The sequence below is a fragment of the Lissotriton helveticus genome, chromosome 8, assembly GCF_964261635.1.
Source record: "Lissotriton helveticus chromosome 8, aLisHel1.1, whole genome shotgun sequence".
In the NCBI taxonomy this organism is placed as follows: domain Eukaryota; kingdom Metazoa; phylum Chordata; class Amphibia; order Caudata; family Salamandridae; genus Lissotriton; species Lissotriton helveticus.
Window position 1 is genome coordinate 1,552,104,185 of NC_136069.1, and position 19,501 is coordinate 1,552,123,685.

At 47.0% G+C, this 19,501-nt stretch overlaps 1 protein-coding gene across 2 annotated transcripts in view; it reads right to left on the minus strand.

Annotated features, from left to right (window-relative positions):
• Positions 1-19,501, minus strand: part of FAM168A (family with sequence similarity 168 member A) — a 457,874-nt gene that overhangs the window by 41,160 nt on the left and 397,213 nt on the right. For both annotated transcript variants that reach the window (XM_078658557.1, XM_078658556.1), the window contains one exon: positions 16,774-16,916. In XM_078658557.1, the coding sequence (XP_078514683.1) occupies positions 16,774-16,916 (143 nt within the window). The remainder of the gene's footprint in view (positions 1-16,773; positions 16,917-19,501) is intronic.

Below are 19,501 nucleotides of genomic sequence, written 5' to 3' on the forward strand. Positions count from 1 at the left end.
GGCTCCAATTTAATTATATTTTCAGAAAGCAACTACCAGTCCAAACATTTAATGTGGATGCAGTGCCTGCCTTGCACTTAAGCACTTGGACACTTCATCCTTTATTCACTAGGAGTACTGCAACTCTACTTAACAGAAGCGCTCACGTTAATAATGAAAAAGGATATTAGATTTGGCCAATTTGACATTGCTGGGATAAAACAAAAATGGAAACATATTAGTCAGTCTGAATGTTGTAGACTCCGCCGCTAAAAGTAGGAAACCTTGGCACATGTGCTAGCAGCTGGAAAAGCCTGTCAAAAGATTGAGTTACTCTTATATTCCCCCGCTTTTGTCGCCTGGGAGTAAGATCTTGTGTTTTAGGAATCAAAGAACGTTTTAAAGAAAAACCCACCCAGACATGCAACTAGCAAGCGGTTTGTAATGTTCATCAACGCCGTTTTAGACAACTAAATGCTTCATTTATATCAGTATCTCAACACCACTCAATCGGATTCAGGCTCGATCACAGAACGGGACCGCACTCATCACCGCCATGGACCACATCCAGATGATAATGAAAAGATGCGACACCGCAGCCCTCACCCGAATGAATCTTTCCACAGAGTTCGACACCTTCCACCCGATCCTTATCCAATGGCTGCACCAAGCTGGCACCAAAGGTCCCGCTCTGCGCTAGAATTGCTCAATCCTGACAGACCACACCCAGACACCTCCGCCCAGCCAGACTCCTACTCTCAAGTACAATGAACCAGATGCAGCAGTTGTGAAATCTCCTTCCTCGCTCCTGAAGTCTGGGACGACCTGCCCCTGCACATCAGAGCATGCTCCCCAGCTCGTGAATTCACAAGAATCTGAAGAACTGGTTCTTCACCCAAACCCTGATCGTGCCTCGGCCCATACAGCTCCTACCCTCAGTGCCAAGATACCCTCCTGGCGAGTTGTGAGGTATACAAATAAACATAACAACATAACATCCAACACATAGAGCCCTTTCTAAATTAATAACGGGCAGACCAATGGGTCAGCGGAATCAGCCGATACTGTCAGGCTTTTCAAGTCCGAAATTAACTATTGCTCTTTTCTAATTTGTTTTAAATGAATTTATGTTTGCTTACAGTAATTATGTGTTTTAGAGTGCTCCTCTGCAATGATTTGTATTAACTATGCAATTAAAGGTGGTACACTTTGACCTCCCTTTTTGGGAGGTGGTACAATGACTAAATGTTTTGCTACAGGGTCGATCCAGGAAAGGCGCCATGTCCCTGATATGAAAAACGTAATTATTTTCAGATTTAGAATCTAATTAGAAATTTGTGAATGTGGGGCAGCCACCTCAAAGGGTTTGTGCCAGGCTGGTTTCTTCCAACTTTCCTGGGTGGCACCTTCAGTGACAACACTTAGAGCTTTAAGGCGCTTTGTAATAAATCAAACCAACAAGTATTCTATCAAAAGCATCATGATTCATCTGGTAAACACTTCACATTCTTGCAAACATCAGAAGTGGGTCACCATATAGAGACCTCTCTATTAAGGGCACAGGGCTGTCCACAACAGAAGCCTGAACCTGGGCTCCACGGCTCAGCATTCTGCTTGAACCAGTCTGAAGTTAACCCCATCTGATCTTTTAAGACTTCTTAGCACAACGAAAAGGGCTGTGAAGCAAGACTGTGAAAAGGGCTGTGAAGCTTCACAGCCCTTAGCTAGACAAATGGTTCACTTTGCAGTCACCCAGCAGACACATTACATTAGGACTTCAAGCTATGTTCCACAAGCCTTCAAGAACACCACCGTGAGACCTTCCTAGGTTTGGCCAGAAGTTCCTGGTGAAAGAGATGTCCTTATCGCGGAGTCCAAAAAAAGAAAATTCTCAACTAGTTTAAAGATAAAGGTTTTCTTTTCATGTTTACTAGCTTAGTGTTAAGTTTTTTTATCACCGATATTCTCTCTCACGGTGCCACAGAGGTCGAGTTGTTCGGCTTCCTGAAAGACCGAAGACAAAATCTCCACAGTAATTACACAGAGACCTGCGACCCAGGATGCAATTTCAGCTAGACATGTGAAATCCATATAATGTTGGAAAAATGAAATAATATGATACTTACATCTGTTATGCTCTTTGCAATGGGAAAAAAAATCTAATCTAATTATAAATTTTAGCTGGCTGAAAATATCTGCACCACTGTGTCATAACTTTCTTCTGCCACTATGCGGCAGAACAGTTTTTAAGCGCAAGTGACATTTAACACATCTGTAGGCACAGCCGAGTACTCTAGGTTCCATGTTAGCTCCTCTCGTCGCTATCACCCTTGATTTCACAAGTAGAATAATTTAATAGGGGCCAGAAAAACTACAGCAGACAGCACTTATTGAAATCAAAATGTGTGTCAAGAAAAAGGAAACATTCCACTAGTTCAGAGAAACAAATATATCCCTCATAGCTGGTGTCTGACACTGCTGGGTGTACAAACAAAGTGAAAAGATAGAACAAAGATTTCTCTAGAGTGGCAGCTGGAATGCACCTCTTTCATGTTTCACAGTCATGCCAATTAAACATAAAAACAAAAGGGAGAAACGGGAACTCTAATGAGCCTGCAACAAAAATAAAATTAAATATTAGCAGACTGCTATATATATAAGAAATGCCTTGTGCCGTAACGCATAGAGCCACCAGCACAAGACGAGGTTACAAGATCGATGTGTAAACACACACACATATATATATATGTATATATATATATATATATATATATATATATATATAAAACCATAGAGAATTCAGTAGTTATATGTGTGTGTAAAATCTAAACCTACCTATAACGTCCCAGTAACCTTTGGTTCTTTATTGCATTTCTAAGGTTTTTTTAATTCTTTTTCCTAACTATAATGTCACTCTAACCTTTCTTTTTTGAGTGAAAAAATAATATATGTGTACACACACACAAAAAAAACAACAACATTGGTTTTTAAGTGAGTTTCTAAGGTTTTTCTAACAAAGCAATATTTTATTACCATAGGTAACGCCAATCCCTTGGCGTGCATGGCCAAAGGCCTGCACGGTGTGGGTGCAGAGCCTAGCCTATGTCCAAGCCCTGCATCCAACACCCCGTGGGCAGCTAACCTCCGCACGCACACCCTTTGGTTGTGCTCGGCCTGGGGTTAGCCGCAAGACCTGTCTGCTGCCAAGCCATGCACCCAACCCTACACGGTCTAAGATCCAGCCGGGAGCTCCCTGGCTAAGGATTGCCTTTTTGGCTTTAACCCCTGGATTCTACTCTAAGGACCCTCTATGCCCCTGGGGATCTATGGACAGTGGTCCTCTGATTCTCCAATTCCCTTGACCTATCTTGAACGCCAACTTTAACAATTTCTGAGGAACCGTGAAAATCTTTTGACTGCTGAGCCCTTGCATCATGGCCGATACCCAGTGGAGCTACTGAGGTAGCTGTAGATGAGATTGGCCGTGGATCACCCCCTCAGACGTCACCTACCCTCTGGACATGGGCACTGTTTCTCGCCTCCCTGCTTCGTCTCCTTCTTCCTTCACCTTCCGATGAACAACGAAAATTTGCGATTGCCGCTCCATTCCAACATGGCCGATGCCCAGTTGAGTTGCCTAGGTAGCTGTGAGGAGATGGGCTGGGGATCACCCCTCCGTCTGTCACCTGCCTTCCGGGCTTGACCAGGGTTGCTTGGTATACCGCTACACCTTCCGGGATGGTGGCTGGGACGCACAAAGTCTTGCTCCTTGACAAATCAGCAATGAGAATGCCGCGACGCTGCTGCTCTGTGCCAACGAGCTTGTTTTTTTCTTTTGTTTGAGTGAGCGCACCCTCCTGACCCCGCAGCCACCTCCCTCTTCTGGGGCTGCAGCCTAGGTGCCCGAGCTGGTTTGCCCTGACAATTTCAGCATACCTAATTAAGACACCGCTGCCCATGTAGCCCAGAGTGTTAGTTTGTGTTGACCCAAGAGAGATCGGCGAACTCCAGCCTTCCTCCCGCCTGCCTGATCCGCCTCCCCCATCCAGCCCTGCTTCATGGGTCGGTTTCCTTGTGGCCGTTAGATGGGATTTTTGTATATTTGTAATCCCGCCATTCTGTTAACTTTGTTATTGGGGTCCATGACCTGGGTCCTCCATCTTGGCGGCTACGACAGATTCTCTGATCGATGCGCGCCGCTGGTCAGCACCATACTGACCATTGCCCTCAGTCGACCCCCTCTTGGGACACCTACCGCCCTCTCATCTTGTATGATCACTGTGAGGCACCCTTTTCGCCCCTCCTTCGGACCCGTTCCATATCCAAGATGACTTGACGCAGTGAGTGAGTGAGCCACTGGATGTTATGATTACTGGACCCCAACCGGTTTGTTGACTCATGTACTCTGACTTTTTGATGTTCCCATGAAGTACTATCTCCCTGGCCGGTCTGCCTGACCCAATCCGCAGTCCAACCGCTTTACTATTCCCCCACTACCTTCTATTCTCCATAGGACTTGTTTCTATATGGTGCTATGCTCTATTAACTGATGTAATTATATAACACTGTTGTTTTTTATTTGTTATGCTATGCTCTAGTAACAGATGTAACACTGTTTTTTTTTTTAACGCTAACCTTATGTAAAGCGCTCTGATACCTCCAGGTCTAGATAGCACTATATAAAACTCTTCAAATAAATTTTTTTTAAACTGTCAGTCAAACCTCGCGGGCCGGCGCCCACAGCTGACTAAGTAATGTTACAATATAAAGGGTGTCCTTTTAGGTAAGGAGGGCCTATTGATTTTGTCAAAAGGTCAGAGAACAATAATTTTAAAAGTAGGCCGACTGGCTTTATGAATGGTTCTGCATTGTCTTATATATATAATGCAGAACTATTATTTTTAGCAAAAAGCCACTTGTAATTATAATGAAATGTACATTATATAAATTCACACATAAAAATGTTAAATAAAAGTGATTATATTTGTTTTTAATAAAGCTTTATTTAAACAATAAAAATCAACACATCCTTGAGTCTTTTAATGTTTTTCAGGCCACAAAGGGGACCCACAGAAACAACCACAAGAGGGCCTTGCACTCCAGCTGATGAGCATATATCTCCATCTTTGAGCGCTGTATAAAAATACAGTAAGCTCTCCTGAGGTTATAAATAGAATGACCCAGGAAACTTAATGTTTTTTTTTATATTGCTGAGGGGCTGAAGCACTCTCTGCAGCCCCCCTACAAAAACAAATACTTGATGGTGCCCCTGCTTCTTCTAAGGGTATCACCAAGCTGCAAAAAATATCATTAAAAAGCCCTCGCAGGGTATTATGGGGCACACCTTACAAGGAGCAGTGAATAATAAATGAGCAGATTCTGCCTCTCATTTATTATTCCTGGTTTCTTTTCTTCACATTTTAAACTTGTTGTCCTGACGCCCACCTAGGGCACCCATACCTTTTTCGACATCGGGGCTGGCGAGGGGGAGCCCCAAGTCCCCTGTGGCTACCCGGCTATGCCGGTTGTGGTAGTGGCCTTTTAAACAACTTTTTTAGGTGGGTGTTCCAGTGCACACCCAAGTTACTCGCACCTTCTTTCATTGTAAAGGGCCACAGGGGAAGGGCCAGGGGCCTGCGGCCCCAGACGGCCCCCCAGTTAGCACCCATTGTGGTGCTGACGGGAGGCAGAACTATTCTCCTTTGCTCTCAGCTGGGCATGAGAAGTTTTGTTCTCTCTGTGATCCTCCCGTCACAAAGGTTAGATGGGCAGGATATCCAGTAGTGTGGCCTGTCACCAGCCAGGCTGATGGAGGTTCTGGCGACAAAACAATAAAAAGAAATTTTTAAAATGGGTTACCTGAACGCCAATCCCACCCGCCACATCATGCTCTTCATTCTTCTGGGAACAGGTTCCCAGACTGCACTGCGGGGAATCCTGATGCTGCATCAATGCAAAGTCAGGATTGGCCTGAGCGTCCACAACTTGCACTCACAGGCAGACTGGGAGCCTGTGACTGGGTTGCTGGGGCTGGAGAGGGCTTCACTGCGCATGAGGGTTTGCTCGGCCTGAGACAGCCAGCCAAACCCTCATGTGCAGTGAATGGAGTGCTCTACCAATCCCCCACCAGCAGTGTCATCCCTCTGGACCCGTCCCCAAGATTTGTCGGAGTCCTGTGGGAGAGTCCAGATAGAATAAAATCAAAGATAATAAAACGGTTTAAAACCCATTTTATTATCGTTCTATTTGAGAGTGGTGGCGGTGGGGAGGCAGCGGACCTCGGCTCCAATGGAGGGGCCGCCGCTGCAGGTATCCCTACCCTGCCCTTTATATATATATATATATATATATATATTGTTTAATTTCAGGAAAGGTGAATAAGTGTCCGAGTCCTGAGACAGCTGCCGCAACATTTCTTTTAATGTTGCAGATGGAGTAGTTTCTGTCCTGTAACTCCAGTTCTGTAGTAGGGGTATCTCTGTTATAGTCATAATCTAGTGAATAGTCCCGCCCATGTGCGTGGACCCCGGAGCAATCAAAAATAATCTCTTAAATTCTCAAAACATGCAGAACTGCACAGACACTTAAGAGAGAATTTAAAGACAGATACTGCAGCCTATATCCACAGGCTACACTGTCCAGTACTTAACTAGAAATTCCACCAAAAATCCACAAACAGCACAGCCTGTCCAGATTTCTCCACAGAGAAAAACCTTGCCTTTAACAGCAAAACCCTCTGGAATGATAGAGAGGAAGAAGTGGACAGACAAGCCCCATAGGCTGCCATTACGTGGCTCAGAACAGGATACTGTGCCTTTAAGAGAACCTTCCAGAACTCTCACAGTATCCCAGAATGCACTGCAGGTCCCTTTTACTTTCAGTTCTTTTTGAAGGCGTAACACGCCCGACCTGTAGCATTCCTTACATGAAAATCTCTCTCCACCGGGGAGGAGGGCGGGCGCTTATGACTATAACAGAGATACCCCTACTACAGAACTGGAGTTACAGGACAGTAACTACTCCTTCTGTAGTAGGGTATCTCTGTGTATAGTCATAATCTAGTGAATAGAATGGCAAGCCCATCCCCACACCAAAGCGGCGGTGGAGAAAAAAGAAATAACACTACTGTGCAAACAGATTTCGCAGCGAAGCCTGCCCAACCTGAGCGTCTGTCCTGGCATCAGTGTCCAGGCAGTAATGCTTAGCAAAGGTATGGACCGACTTCCAAGTGGCCGCCTTGCAGATTTCTGCAATCGGAACATTACGTAGCAAAGCAGTCGTGGCAGCTTTGGCCCTGGTGGAATGAGCCTAAGGTTTACCCACTAAGGTCTTATTAGCCGTTTGATAACACAATTGTATACAGGACACAATCCACCTAGAGATGGACTGATTTTAGGTAGCAAGACCGGTCCTGACTGATCCATAATTGATAAACAATTGGTCTGACCTACGAATATCTTTGGTTTTATCCAGATAAAATTTCAACACCCTCCTGACATCCAGGGAATGCAGAGACCTTTCCGCTGGAGATTAAGGATTCTGAAAAAACGTAGGCAAAGTTATGGTCTGGTTCACATGAAAATCAGAAATAACCTTTGGAAGAAATTTAGGGTGAGTTCGCATAACAACCTTAGCAGCATGAAATACAGTATAAGGTTCTTGGCAACACAACGCCTGAATTTCACTCACCCTGCGGGCCGATGTAATTGCCACGAGGAACGCCACCTTCCAGGACAGGTGCTGCAACGAAGCCTTATGAATGGGTTCAAAAGGCTCCTTCATCAATCTGGACAGCACCACGTTCAATTCCCATGAAGGCGAAGGAAGCCGGACATGAGGGAACACTTTCTTCAAGCCTTCCAAAAAATCTTTGATCACAGGGATCTGGAAGAAGGAAGTCTGTGAAGGGCATTTCCTGTAGGCAGTCAGCGCAGCAAGATGAACCTTAATGGAATGGACATTAAGGCCAGACTGCGCCAAGTGTAGAAGATACGGAAGGATGACATCTTCCTTACACGTCGTTGGGTCATAGTTCTTGGACCTACACCAGATGCAAAATCTCTTCCACTTATAAGCATAAGAAGTCCTAGTGGAAGGTCGCTTAGCCTCCTTCAGTATGTCCATACAATCTTCTGGTAGATTCAAATGGCCATATTGCACTATCTCAGGAGCCATGCCACCAAACTCAAAGACGAGGGGTTGGGGTGCACCATCTGCCCCCCGAACTTTGTTAGAAGGTCCAGTCGGCACGGCAGCCGTATGTGAGGAAGGAGAGACCGGTGAAGCAGATCCGTGAACCACCACTGCCTGGGCCATTTCGGGGCAATCAGGATCATCCGCGCCCTGGACTGGGACAGCTTGATGAGCACCGCCGGAATGAGTGGAAAAGCGTACAGAAAGCTGTCCGACCAGTTGATCCATAACGCATTCCCCAGCATCCCCTGCTGGTAGTACCTGGAGGCGAAGTCTCGGCATTTGCTGTTTTCGGAGGTGGCGAACAGATCTATGTCTGGAGTCCCCCACCTTGCGAAGACTTCTCCTAGTACTTCGTCGTTTATGACCCATTCGTGGTTTTCCTGAATCAGTCTGCTCAGGGCGTCGGCCTGAACATTCTGCACACCTGGTAGATGGGTAGCAGTTATTGTCAGTCCTCTGGCTAGAAGCCAGTGCCAGATCACCTGTGCCTCCTGCGACAGTGCGCGATCTCAAGCCCCCCTGCTAGTTGAGGTAATACATCGTGGTCGTATTGTCAGTCTGTACAAGCAGAGAGTTGGTCTGGAAGGACGGATGAAAGGCCTTCAGTGCCAAGTGAACAGCTCGGAGATCCAGGAAATTGATGTGATACGTGGACTCCGTCTGGGACCACATTCTTGTATCTGTAAGTCTCCGGAGTGTGCCCCCCAGCCGTGGAGAGACGCATCCGTCACGATAGTCTGTGTGGGAATGTCCTTGTGGACAGGAACCCCTCTGAGGAGATTCTCCGCTGAACACCACCACTTCAGAGACTGAAGAACTTGCAGAGACAGTCGTATCTTGTCGTCCCAAGATCCTTTCCTCTGATCCCACTGATCCTCCAAGCACTCCTGCAATGGTCTCGTGTGCAGCCGTGCGTGTGGCGTGAGGAAGATACAAGAGGCCATCGACCCCAGTAGAGAAGACACCGTCCTCACTGTTGTAGATGGAGCAGTCATAAGAGCCTGAGCCTTCCGAAGGAGTGATAATCGTCTCTCCTCCGAAGGAGAGACGCTTGCTGACAGCGTATTGATGGAGGCTCCCAAGTACTGTATGCACTGGACCGGAGTCGAGACAGACTTGGACATGTTGATGTGCAACCCCAGCTTGTTCAAGAGAACGCACGTCTTCTGGAAGTGCGCATGAGCTTCCGAGAAGGAGGAGGCCTTGATCAACCAATTGTCCAGGTATGGGTAGACAAACACCTTGTTCTTCCTCAGGTGTGCAGCTACCACTGCCATGCACTTCGAAAATGTTCTGGGCGCAGACTTCAGTCCAAAGGGCAGTACTGTGTACTGATAATGATTGGCGCCGACTTGGAATCGCAGGAACTTCCTGTGTTTGTGTGCAATGGGCACATGGAAGTACGCATCCTGTAGGTCTATAGCACATAGCCAGTCTCCCTGTTGCAGCTGAGGATAAATCTGATGCAACGACAGCATGTGAAATTTCTCTCTGCAAATCCACTTGTTTGCTTGTCGCAAATCCAGAATGGGCCTGAACTCGTTCTTGTCCTTCTTGCGAACCAGAAAGAACCAGGAATACAGACCTCTCCCCTTTGAGACAGTGGTATGTCTTCTATCGCCCTTTTACTTAGCAGGATATCGGCCTCCGCCTGGAGCTCGCGCAGCTGATACTGCGAGCTGACCGGCGGAATTGCTGGAGGCGGGCTGGTGAACCGAAGACTGTGTCCATTGCAAACAATATTCAGCACCCACTTGTCCCGAGTAATTTTTCTCCACTCTGCCAGAAAAAATGTAACGCTTCCCCCACCAGAGCGGGTAACGAATGTAGGGGAAGTAACCGCTCAGGGCCGAGACCCAGCCGGACCTTTGTTCGCTGCCGCGGACTGCTGTCCGCCTCTGCCCTTCTGGAAGGGCCTCCGGAACTGCTGCTGCTGTTGCTGCTGCTGTCCCGAAGTCTGCCCAGGGCCTCTGCCCTGCGTCCCAAACCACCTCTGGAATGGGCGGTAGGTCTTCTCCTTGGGCTTCTCCAACCCGACAGCCGTCAGGGTCTCGGCGTCCGCCTTCATGCGGGCCATCTCGTCATCCGCATGCTTGCCAAACAAGGTTTCCCCCGAGAAAGGCAGATTGGCCACCCGCTGCTGAGCGTCTGGCTTGAGCGATGTAAGGCGAAGCCAAGCGTGGCGTCGTTGGTTGATACCGTGACAGTATCCATGTGCCACCAAAAGAGACACATCAGCAGCTGCGCTGATGAGTTAGTTTGACACCAGCATCCCCTCCTTCAGAATCTCTTGAAAGTCCTCTTTCTTCTCCCGGGGGAGGTGTTCAGCAAATGCTGTAGGGCACGATCGTATCACCCTAGCAAAGTCGCGGCACTAGCCGCCTTCATTGCAGTAGATGCCGTCCCACAGACCTTTCTGCCTGCTGAGTCTATCCAGCGGCTCTCCTTATCAGGAGGTACTGTAGACGACGGGGTGGTGGCATGCTGTTTTCTAGCAGCCGTCACTATGACAGAGTCCGGTGTCGGATCCATCCGAAGAAAAGCCGGGTCAGAGTCCGGGGCCCGGTATTTCTTAATGAGCCTGGAGGGAGCAGCCTTCGTCACCGCAGGAGTGAGAAACAGCTCCACGGCTTGTTCTACCAAGCCCGGTACTAGAGGCAGCAATGGTCGAGACAGGTGCTTTTTATGGAGCGTCTCGAAAATCACAGACGTCGTAGGCACCGTCACCGTGATGCCCAACTTAGCTGCCCCTCGCAGCAGAACATCCTGGAAAGTGACAATGTCGTCTATAGGCGACACCCTCGTCCCAGGGGATTCTGACCAAGTCGGCAAGTAGTCTCTGGTCCCCGAAGAGTCCGTGCGGGACTGTGATCTGCACATCCTATGGCGTCGTCTTGATCTCGTTGACGATCTGTGACGACTCCGCGATCTCCCCCTCCGACCGGAGCGAGAGCGCGATCTCCTTGGCTTCGGGCGCTCTATCGGCCTCACAGGAGTAGGAGTCCGTGGCCTGACAGGGGGCCTCGGCTGAGGGGTCCCCTTAGGCGGAGTTGGATATCGCGGCAGCGAAACTGACCTTGGAGGAACCACAGGCGGTCCGCCAGTTGGAAGCCGAGGAAGAGGCTAAGGCTGAGGATGATGAGGATGAGGAGGTGGATGCGGAGGAGGGGTGGGAGTCTGCGGCGGAGGTTCCTTGGGCAAGGGAGGAGGAGGTGGGGTCGACCTCGGCTTAGGAGGTGTATACACCTCGGAGTACACCGAGCCCGGTGACTTTCCCTTCTTCTCCGGTGATGTCGAGTCCCCAATCGGTACATGCCGCCGGCTAGAACGACTCCTGGTGCCACTCCTTCTGCGCCTCTTTGGCGTCGAAGAACGTCGCCCTGACGGCAACCGTCGGTCCCTCGACGTCGACCGCCCCCTTTTCGACGGCGAGCGCCTCCTTCTCGACGGCGACCGCTGAAGACGAGCGTCTCTTCGACGCCGAACGCTTCAACGTCAACCTCGACATCAAGGATCCCCTCGACGCTGACCTCCTCTTCTTCTTCGCCGACGGCGGAGTCGCCTCGACGGCGAGCGCCGACGCCGTATCACCTCTCGACGTCGATCACTCGACGACGACGTCGACGATGATACCGTCACCGGTGACGTCGACACGGCGGTCTATTCAGTTCCCTCGACGTCAAGCGTCGACGCCGCTTCGACCCAGAGCCCTGGGAGACGGGCAACAGACTGTGGTCATCCCTCTCGACGCCGTCGGTGCTATCGACGCCGACGGAGAATAGGGACGCTTGCTGGCCTTCCTGCCTCTGGGGAGCCCCCCCAAGGGCCTCAGCATGGGCAGAGGACATCTGCCCAGACCCACCTTTTGCCTTCAGTATTCTGTCTTCCAGGCCTTGGAGCCTAATCTTCATCCTATCTCTCAGGGTCCTGCTGTAGAAGCCCTGGCAAATGTCACACTCATCTGGGACATGAGATGAGGGAAGGCAGATGATGCACACCTCGTGTGGGTCCGACTTGGCCTTCTTCCTCGAACACTCTGGGCATTTGTCAAACAAAGCAGGCATTTTGACAAATAAAAGATTGCTCAGCAACACACAAAAGAAATCAAGCACCAAAGTACTTCAAATGAAAGCACTCAAACACTTGAAAAGTGAAAAAAATCACAAAAAAAACCCTTGAAAAGGGAGAGCTCAATGCTCCAGGGTCCTGCTAGCAGGAGCCGGAAAAAAGAACTGAAAGTAAAAGGGACCTGCAGTGCATTCTGGGATACTGTGAGAGTTCTGGAAGGTTCTCTTAAAGGCACAGTATCCTGTTCTGAGCCACATAATGGCAGCCTATGGGGCTTGTCTGTCCACTTCTTCCTCTCTATCATTCCAGAGGGTTTTGCTGTTAAAGGCAAGGTTTTTCTCTGTGGGGAAATCTGGACAGGCTGTGCTGTTTGTGAATTTTTGGTGGAATTTCTAGTTGAAGTACTGGACAGTGTAGCCTCCACACGTACTAGCCTGTGGATATAGGCTGCATTATCCGTCTTTAAATTCTCTCTTAAGTGTCTGTGCAGTTCTGCATGTTTTGACAATTTAAGAGATTATTTTTGATTGCTCCGGGGTCCACGCACATGGGCGGGACTATTCACTAGATTATGACTATACACAGAGATCCCCTACTACAGAAACTCCAATACTGGGGGAAAAACACTGGTCAATCAGATCGCTTTTTCTTTTTATGAAGTTGCGTTATTGGGGGACTCTTGTGAGAGCCCCATAAACCCAATTTTTTCAAAACTTTTAATCCTTAAATTCTCTAAAACTACTGAATGGATTTACACCAAATCTCAAAAAGCACACGTTCTGGACAAATTACCCAATTTGGTGTAATTCCAGTCAACCGTTTTGGCTGTAGCCCTTTCCAAAAATCCCTGTGGAAAATGCATGGGGAAATTGGTTCTTGGGACCAACCTTTTTTCTCAGCCCCTGCTTGACCGCTCGCCACAAAACTCTCCTGGAAGGAACTGAGAAAACTGAAAAGTAGTCAAGAATCGGTGCTCGCAGAACGCCAGTGCGTATTTATCATTACAACTCTTCAGTCGGAAATAATGAACGTAACAGCACTCCTCGTAGTCGTCAATCGAAGTTTATTTAAAAAGCAGATTCATGTGAATCCACTATGTAAATAAACTTCGACTGAAAACTATGAGTGCTATTACGTCCACTATTTACGACGGAAGAGTTGTGAGAGATATATGTGTAGTTTTCCAAATAAAAAATGTGACTCCCTTCTTGCACTTATGCAGCCTTCTATCAAACGTTCAATTCGCCAACATGAATCAACTCCCAACCACCATCAGAATTACGTTTTATGCATTTTCGTTAGTAATGAGTCCCCTCGACAATCAACTATTCATCCCTCAACTAGATGAAGCTGCAATAATCCTACTGTGCATTTAATTCTGAATTGAAAATGTTTATGTTAATGTAATGTTTAATATAAAAAAAAAAGAGTGGTTATGTGGGTGTGCTTTTCAATAATGATGACGACGTTAGGTTCATTCAGTTAATAATTGGACATGAGACCATTGCTGATAACTTACGTATTTCCGCAGCTTTTAAAATCATCAGGTAATTAATTGTTCTGGACCGAGCTGCCATCTCCCAAGACATGTAATTCAATTCAACTCTAATTGCCTGAACTGGAGAAGCTCAAAAGCCTTATAATAAACTTACTACCACTCCAGTAATCAGAAAGTCACATACACAACATCATCTTGCAATGGCCATCATACAAATCAAAATGATATTTAACCCATGTACAATATAAAATATTATGTTCTACTCTAGTTGTTAAAGTACCACTGCCTTGGATGCCAGAAGTGCTGTGCATCTTTAGATGCCTGTGTAACATCCCTCTCCTTCCAATTAGCTTGATATTATTTTTTATCATATTGGAGTCTTTGATATATCAGTTTCACCTTGGTAAATTATGATAATGCTGAGCTGTAACAAGTGCATCAAAATCCTTATTATGACGTCTCTGGAAACAAGCCCGGAAGCAATTAATGTCAAACCAATTAATATTTGCCTGATTAAAGCCAAGCTTCCCAGCAAGTGCTGCAAGATGTGATCAAATCTTGGCAGTAATATTGGACTAACTATAGCCATTAAAATCATTAGGTTCAGGTGTATTAAACCCTAACAGATAAAGATTTTTATAGTATAGTGGAAGCCTTGGATAATGTGTACGTAATCTCTGCGGATAGTCCAGAAGGAGGTTAGCGACAACATAAGTGGTAGCTTTCCTATCTATTAGTAACTTTACTATAAATACAAGTATGAACTAGCTTCCATGAAATACATATATATTGTATTGGAGGCCTATTCTTATTCTGTGCGAACGTTTTTTAGCCAGCATATAATTCCTACATTTTCCATGTATTGTCTGAAATGTCAAGCAACAGGGGGCTGTATTGTGCATTGTGCCACGGGGGTGCAACAGGCGTGTGTTGTGAGCTCCTGGATACTAAGGAATTACAGATAGATAGGGCCGCAGACATCTGTGTGGCCTCTTCTGTAATACGGATAGCGCTGGTGCACATGAAGCAACAGTGCCATCTTGAAAAATGGTGTGGGTCCTTGCAAATGAAGGAATCACTTTGCCTCTGCGCTCTCATCCTATTACGGACGCAGGTGCAGCGGCAAAAAAGCCTTAGCAGGCTCACTGGGAGGATGTCACAGGAATGTTGTATGTCTCCTCTTTAAAGTGCTGTAAAAACACGGAGCCTCTTGTAAGCAGTCTCTATGTATTTCACTGAATACACTACCCCTGCTTAAAGGTGAGCCGTGGTGCTAACAGCGACTGTGCGCTCATTGCATAATATGGCCCAGGTTTCTCGAAAAAATATTCCATAACGTGTTACAAAGTATATAAAAGAATCCTTTTTAAGATGATACTCCAGCCCGCAGCGGCTACAAGGACTATAACTAATAACCAGAGCCAAATAGTCTTTTATTAAATAAATTGAGGATACCTACAACGTAATCATGTAAGTAATCATCTAAATCCCTGTGATACACAGCTTCACAATTAAAGCCCCAATGTCCCATCCCTTTACTTATGCCCATTGGGTTCCAGCTTCTAGCTTTCTCACCTTGAGCATTTTCCAAATACCTGGAGTGGTATCTTAAGACGGGTCCTGGGATTTTGCCATTCACTTACAATCCTCTCGGCTTCATTCGTTCTAACATGGACAGACATTTACGAGGCTTGGAGTGGCAATTCTCTACATTGACCCAGTCTGCAAGTTTTCTGAACACTACAATCCTTGCGTGTTTGAGTATATCCTTCACCGTAAGCACACAATTCAAAATCAGTTACCTGTGAAAACTAAACATCTGCACAGGGATTTCCGACTTGGAGCGGTTGATCACCCTAAAGATGCTATTAACACACCTTTCTTCCCACACTTGGGTACTACTAATGTAAGTCTATCAATAAACCAATTTTGTATTGCAGTTCCTCCTCAAGAGCTCTACTTACGCTCCTTAGAGGCTAGATACCTCAAGGAAACTACCCTTACAACAGGTTCAATACATAGTATAATTAGGGCAGTAGATTTATCATGTGCTCTTGGATTCCTCACTATTAGGATAGGCATCCCAAAAATCCTAGAGGGAGTTCAAACTGGAAGAACACCTGTTAGTAAGAATTGAGAAGGGGGATAGTTTTTCTGCAGACACAATAGTATCACTTAGCCATGTGTGGTACAACCTCCTAATTAAATGAAACAGGGATATTGGTAACTCAGAACATTATTGTCATGCAAGGAATGTACATAATTCTTTAGGAAATGTTTTTCTCTGAAATGTTTTATACAGTTGACTAGCAGTGATTTTAAAGAGGCAGGCTTTTTCATGACACACTCGTGAGGACCATCTGTTGAATGATTGAATTTGTAAAGCTCAAAGATTCTCCAAGGAGTGTCCCGGCGCTATAGACTAACAGTACGAACAGACACCATTTAAGCCGAAGCAAATAGACACGTTTTAAGATTTGTTCTGAACGATGACTCTGAAACTCCCCACACGAAGCTGATTAACTAGGAAACGAGTTCCCAACACAACAGGTACAACATTAAAAAGTTTAGATTCAGTAGAAATAAAATAAAATGGTTATTGGACAAAGAGGATGAGCGTTTAGGGAACTGAATGCAGTTGAATGCAACACTCGCCAGTTTATCCACTGGGAACTAGGACCTCTTAGGTCCGCGATATAAGACTATTGCCCAAGAGCAACTACTGTTGGCAGGAACATTTAACATTAAAACAAGCAAAAGAGGTCTGCACGAATTAGACACAATCTCTCAACTGTGCTGTTCACAGCTAAACCTCATAGAGTCACAAGGTCTTTATTTAGACGGGATTTACATTTGCATCGCCATACACAATCACTCCGGCTCTTCCAGCTGCAAAAACATAATACAAGGCAAGGAGATCTATTTTTCACGAAAGACAGGTTTGGGGCCAGAGCTGGAGTTGGCATACGGGCTCCTTTCAAGGTGAAGATATATAGACACAGACATGTTAGCTTTTTACTGCATCTACTTACCTGGGCATACAGGTTCTGCTGTGGATAGGCACTTCTTATGGGATACATGGCTGTCTGGTAAGGATTTGGAGATGGCGAGTAGGGTGGTGGTGCATTATTACTCTGGGTAGGTGGGACTTTGTAGGGGGTTCCAGCAGTGTACCCTGTAGAGACAAAAAAACAAACCCTTTGAGGCACCTCTTCATATATGCACCAATAGCATCAGATTCCACTTAAAGTCACAACAACCACAGTGTATTGACAGAAATGATAGAGTTTGAAGGTTAGTATTTCAAATTTTGGTTTTCAGCTGACTAGATAGATTTTTGGTGTAGGTATTTTGTATAAGATGGTGGTTCTATGTACTGCATGTGTCTGGCTAAACTTAGGACACAGCATGAAGAAAACAAGGAACCCATCCTTTTCAGGAGGAAAGCCCCTCACTAATTCATATTATGCAATTAAAAAAAAGAAACAAAAACCAGAGCTTACCAAATTTTAACTTTGATTTAAAAAAGGTAATTTTCAATTCAGGTAATGGTAGGACAGTGTACAGGCAAGGATATGAAATACCTGAACCTCTCCATGCAGGAGAGTGGACTTAGTCATTTCAAGTTTTAGTTTTTATGCCATGACTCAGTGAGATGTTATGTGGACCCTCCCCCCACCCCCCCCCCCCTTAGCAATGGAAAATCATAATGATATAACTATTAGACTCCGTGAACAAATTTATAGTAATTCACTCTACCAAGTTATAAACAACAAAAACATCAGTCTGTTAGAAGATCTAAGGTGAATACCAGTAGATCAAGCATGGGAGACAGCAGTCAAAGACATGCTATGTAGGCACATATATGAGACTTGCATGTTAATTATACATGTGCAAAACGTGCAGCACATATGCAACCACATGCAATCAATCAATCAGTAAATTTATAGAGCGCGCTACTCACCCGCGAGGGTCTCAAGGCGCTGAGGGAGGGGGGGGGGGCGCTAATGCTCGAATAGCCAGATCTTGAGGAGTTTTCTGAAAGTGAGATGGTCCTGGGTTAGTCGTAGGTGAGTGGGGAGGGAGTTCCATGTCTTCGCGGCTAGGTAGGAGAATGACCGTCCTCCGGCGGTGGCTCTGCGGATCCGTGGGGTGGCTGCGAGGGCGAGGCTGGCGGAGCGGAGTTGGCGGGTGGGAGAGTAGAACGAGAGGCGGTTGTTGAGGTATTCGGGCCCATGTCGTGGAGTGCTTTGTGTGCGTGGGTGAGGAGCCTGAATGTGATCCTCTTGCTGACGGGGAGCCAGTGCAGGTCTCTCAGGTGGGCCGATGAACAAGTTACTTACCTTCGGTAACGATATATCTGTAAGAGACAGTAGTTAGTATTAGATTCCTCACCTTAGAATATCCCCAGGCGTCAGTCTGGATCCGGAAACTTTTGCGTAGCAGTACCCCTGCGCGTCGGTAGGCGTCGTCTGCAGGCGTCCCCTGCGGCTCCGCGTCGTCGGCGTCGTGCGCCGTGATGACGTCGCTGGAGTATATAGACGCCGCCTCCGCGCGCTGACGTCAGTTCTTTGCACACAGCTTTTCCGCGCCAGAACACGCAGAGCCATGTGAGAACTAACACTGGTGCCATTTGAAACTAGGGCCCTGAAAGGGATGTCCTTAACCCTAGGTATCAGTTCGCAGAACGGGGAGGATGGGCGGGGCGGTAAGGAATCTAATACTAACTACTGTCTCTTACAGATATATCGTTACCGAAGGTAAGTAACTTGTTCATCTGAAAGAAACAGGTTAGTATTAGATTCCTCACCTTAGAATAGATACCCCAGCAATACCAACCCCGGAGGTGGGTCTGCGAACCAATACAACCTACACCAGAAAGTCCTGGAGGACCGAACGGCCAAAGAAGCCGTCCCTCCGGACTTGACTGTCCAGGCAGTAGTGCCTCGCAAAGGTGTGCAGCGAGGCCCACGTAGCCGCCTGGCAAATGTCCTGCAAGGGGACTCCCCGGCCCAGGGCAGTAGAGGCCGCCGTAGCCCGAGTGGAATGGGCCCTCAGCCCAACAGGAGGCTCCTTCCGAGCCAAAGAGTAGCATGCTTTGATGCACAGGACGACCCACCGAGAGATGGTTCGTTTCTGTACCGCCCTTCCCTTCTTCTCACCCACGTAGCCAACAAACAGTTGGTCATCCACCCGGAACTGGCGTGTGCGATCCATGTAAAATGAAAGCGCACGTTTTGGGTCCAGACGATGGAGCCGCTCTTCATCCTTTGAAGGATGCGGAGGCGGGAAGAAGGAGGGCAAGGTGATGGACTGCCCAATGTGAAAAGCAGAGACTACCTTGGGCAGGAAAGAAGGTCTAGTCCGAAGAACCACCTTGTCAGGATGAACAGACAGGAAAGGAGGTTTAACAGAAAGAGCCTGGAGCTCACTCACTCTCCTGGCAGAGGTGATGGCAACCAGGAAGGCCGTCTTTAAAGTGAGAAGACGGAGAGGACAGGAATGAAGGGGCTCAAAGGGAGCACACATGAGGAATGTCAGAACCAGGTTCAAGTCCCACTGAGGCATCACGAACGGAGCAGGCGGATACATGTGCGTGATGCCCTTTAAGAATCTTAACACAATAGGGGACTTGAATAAAGATGGCTGATCAGGTAGCCTCAAGAAGGCGGAAAGGGCAGAAAGATAGCCCTTGATAGTGCCCAGAGCAGAGCCCTGCTGGGCAAGGGAAAGAAGGAAGAGGAGAACCTCAGACAGAGG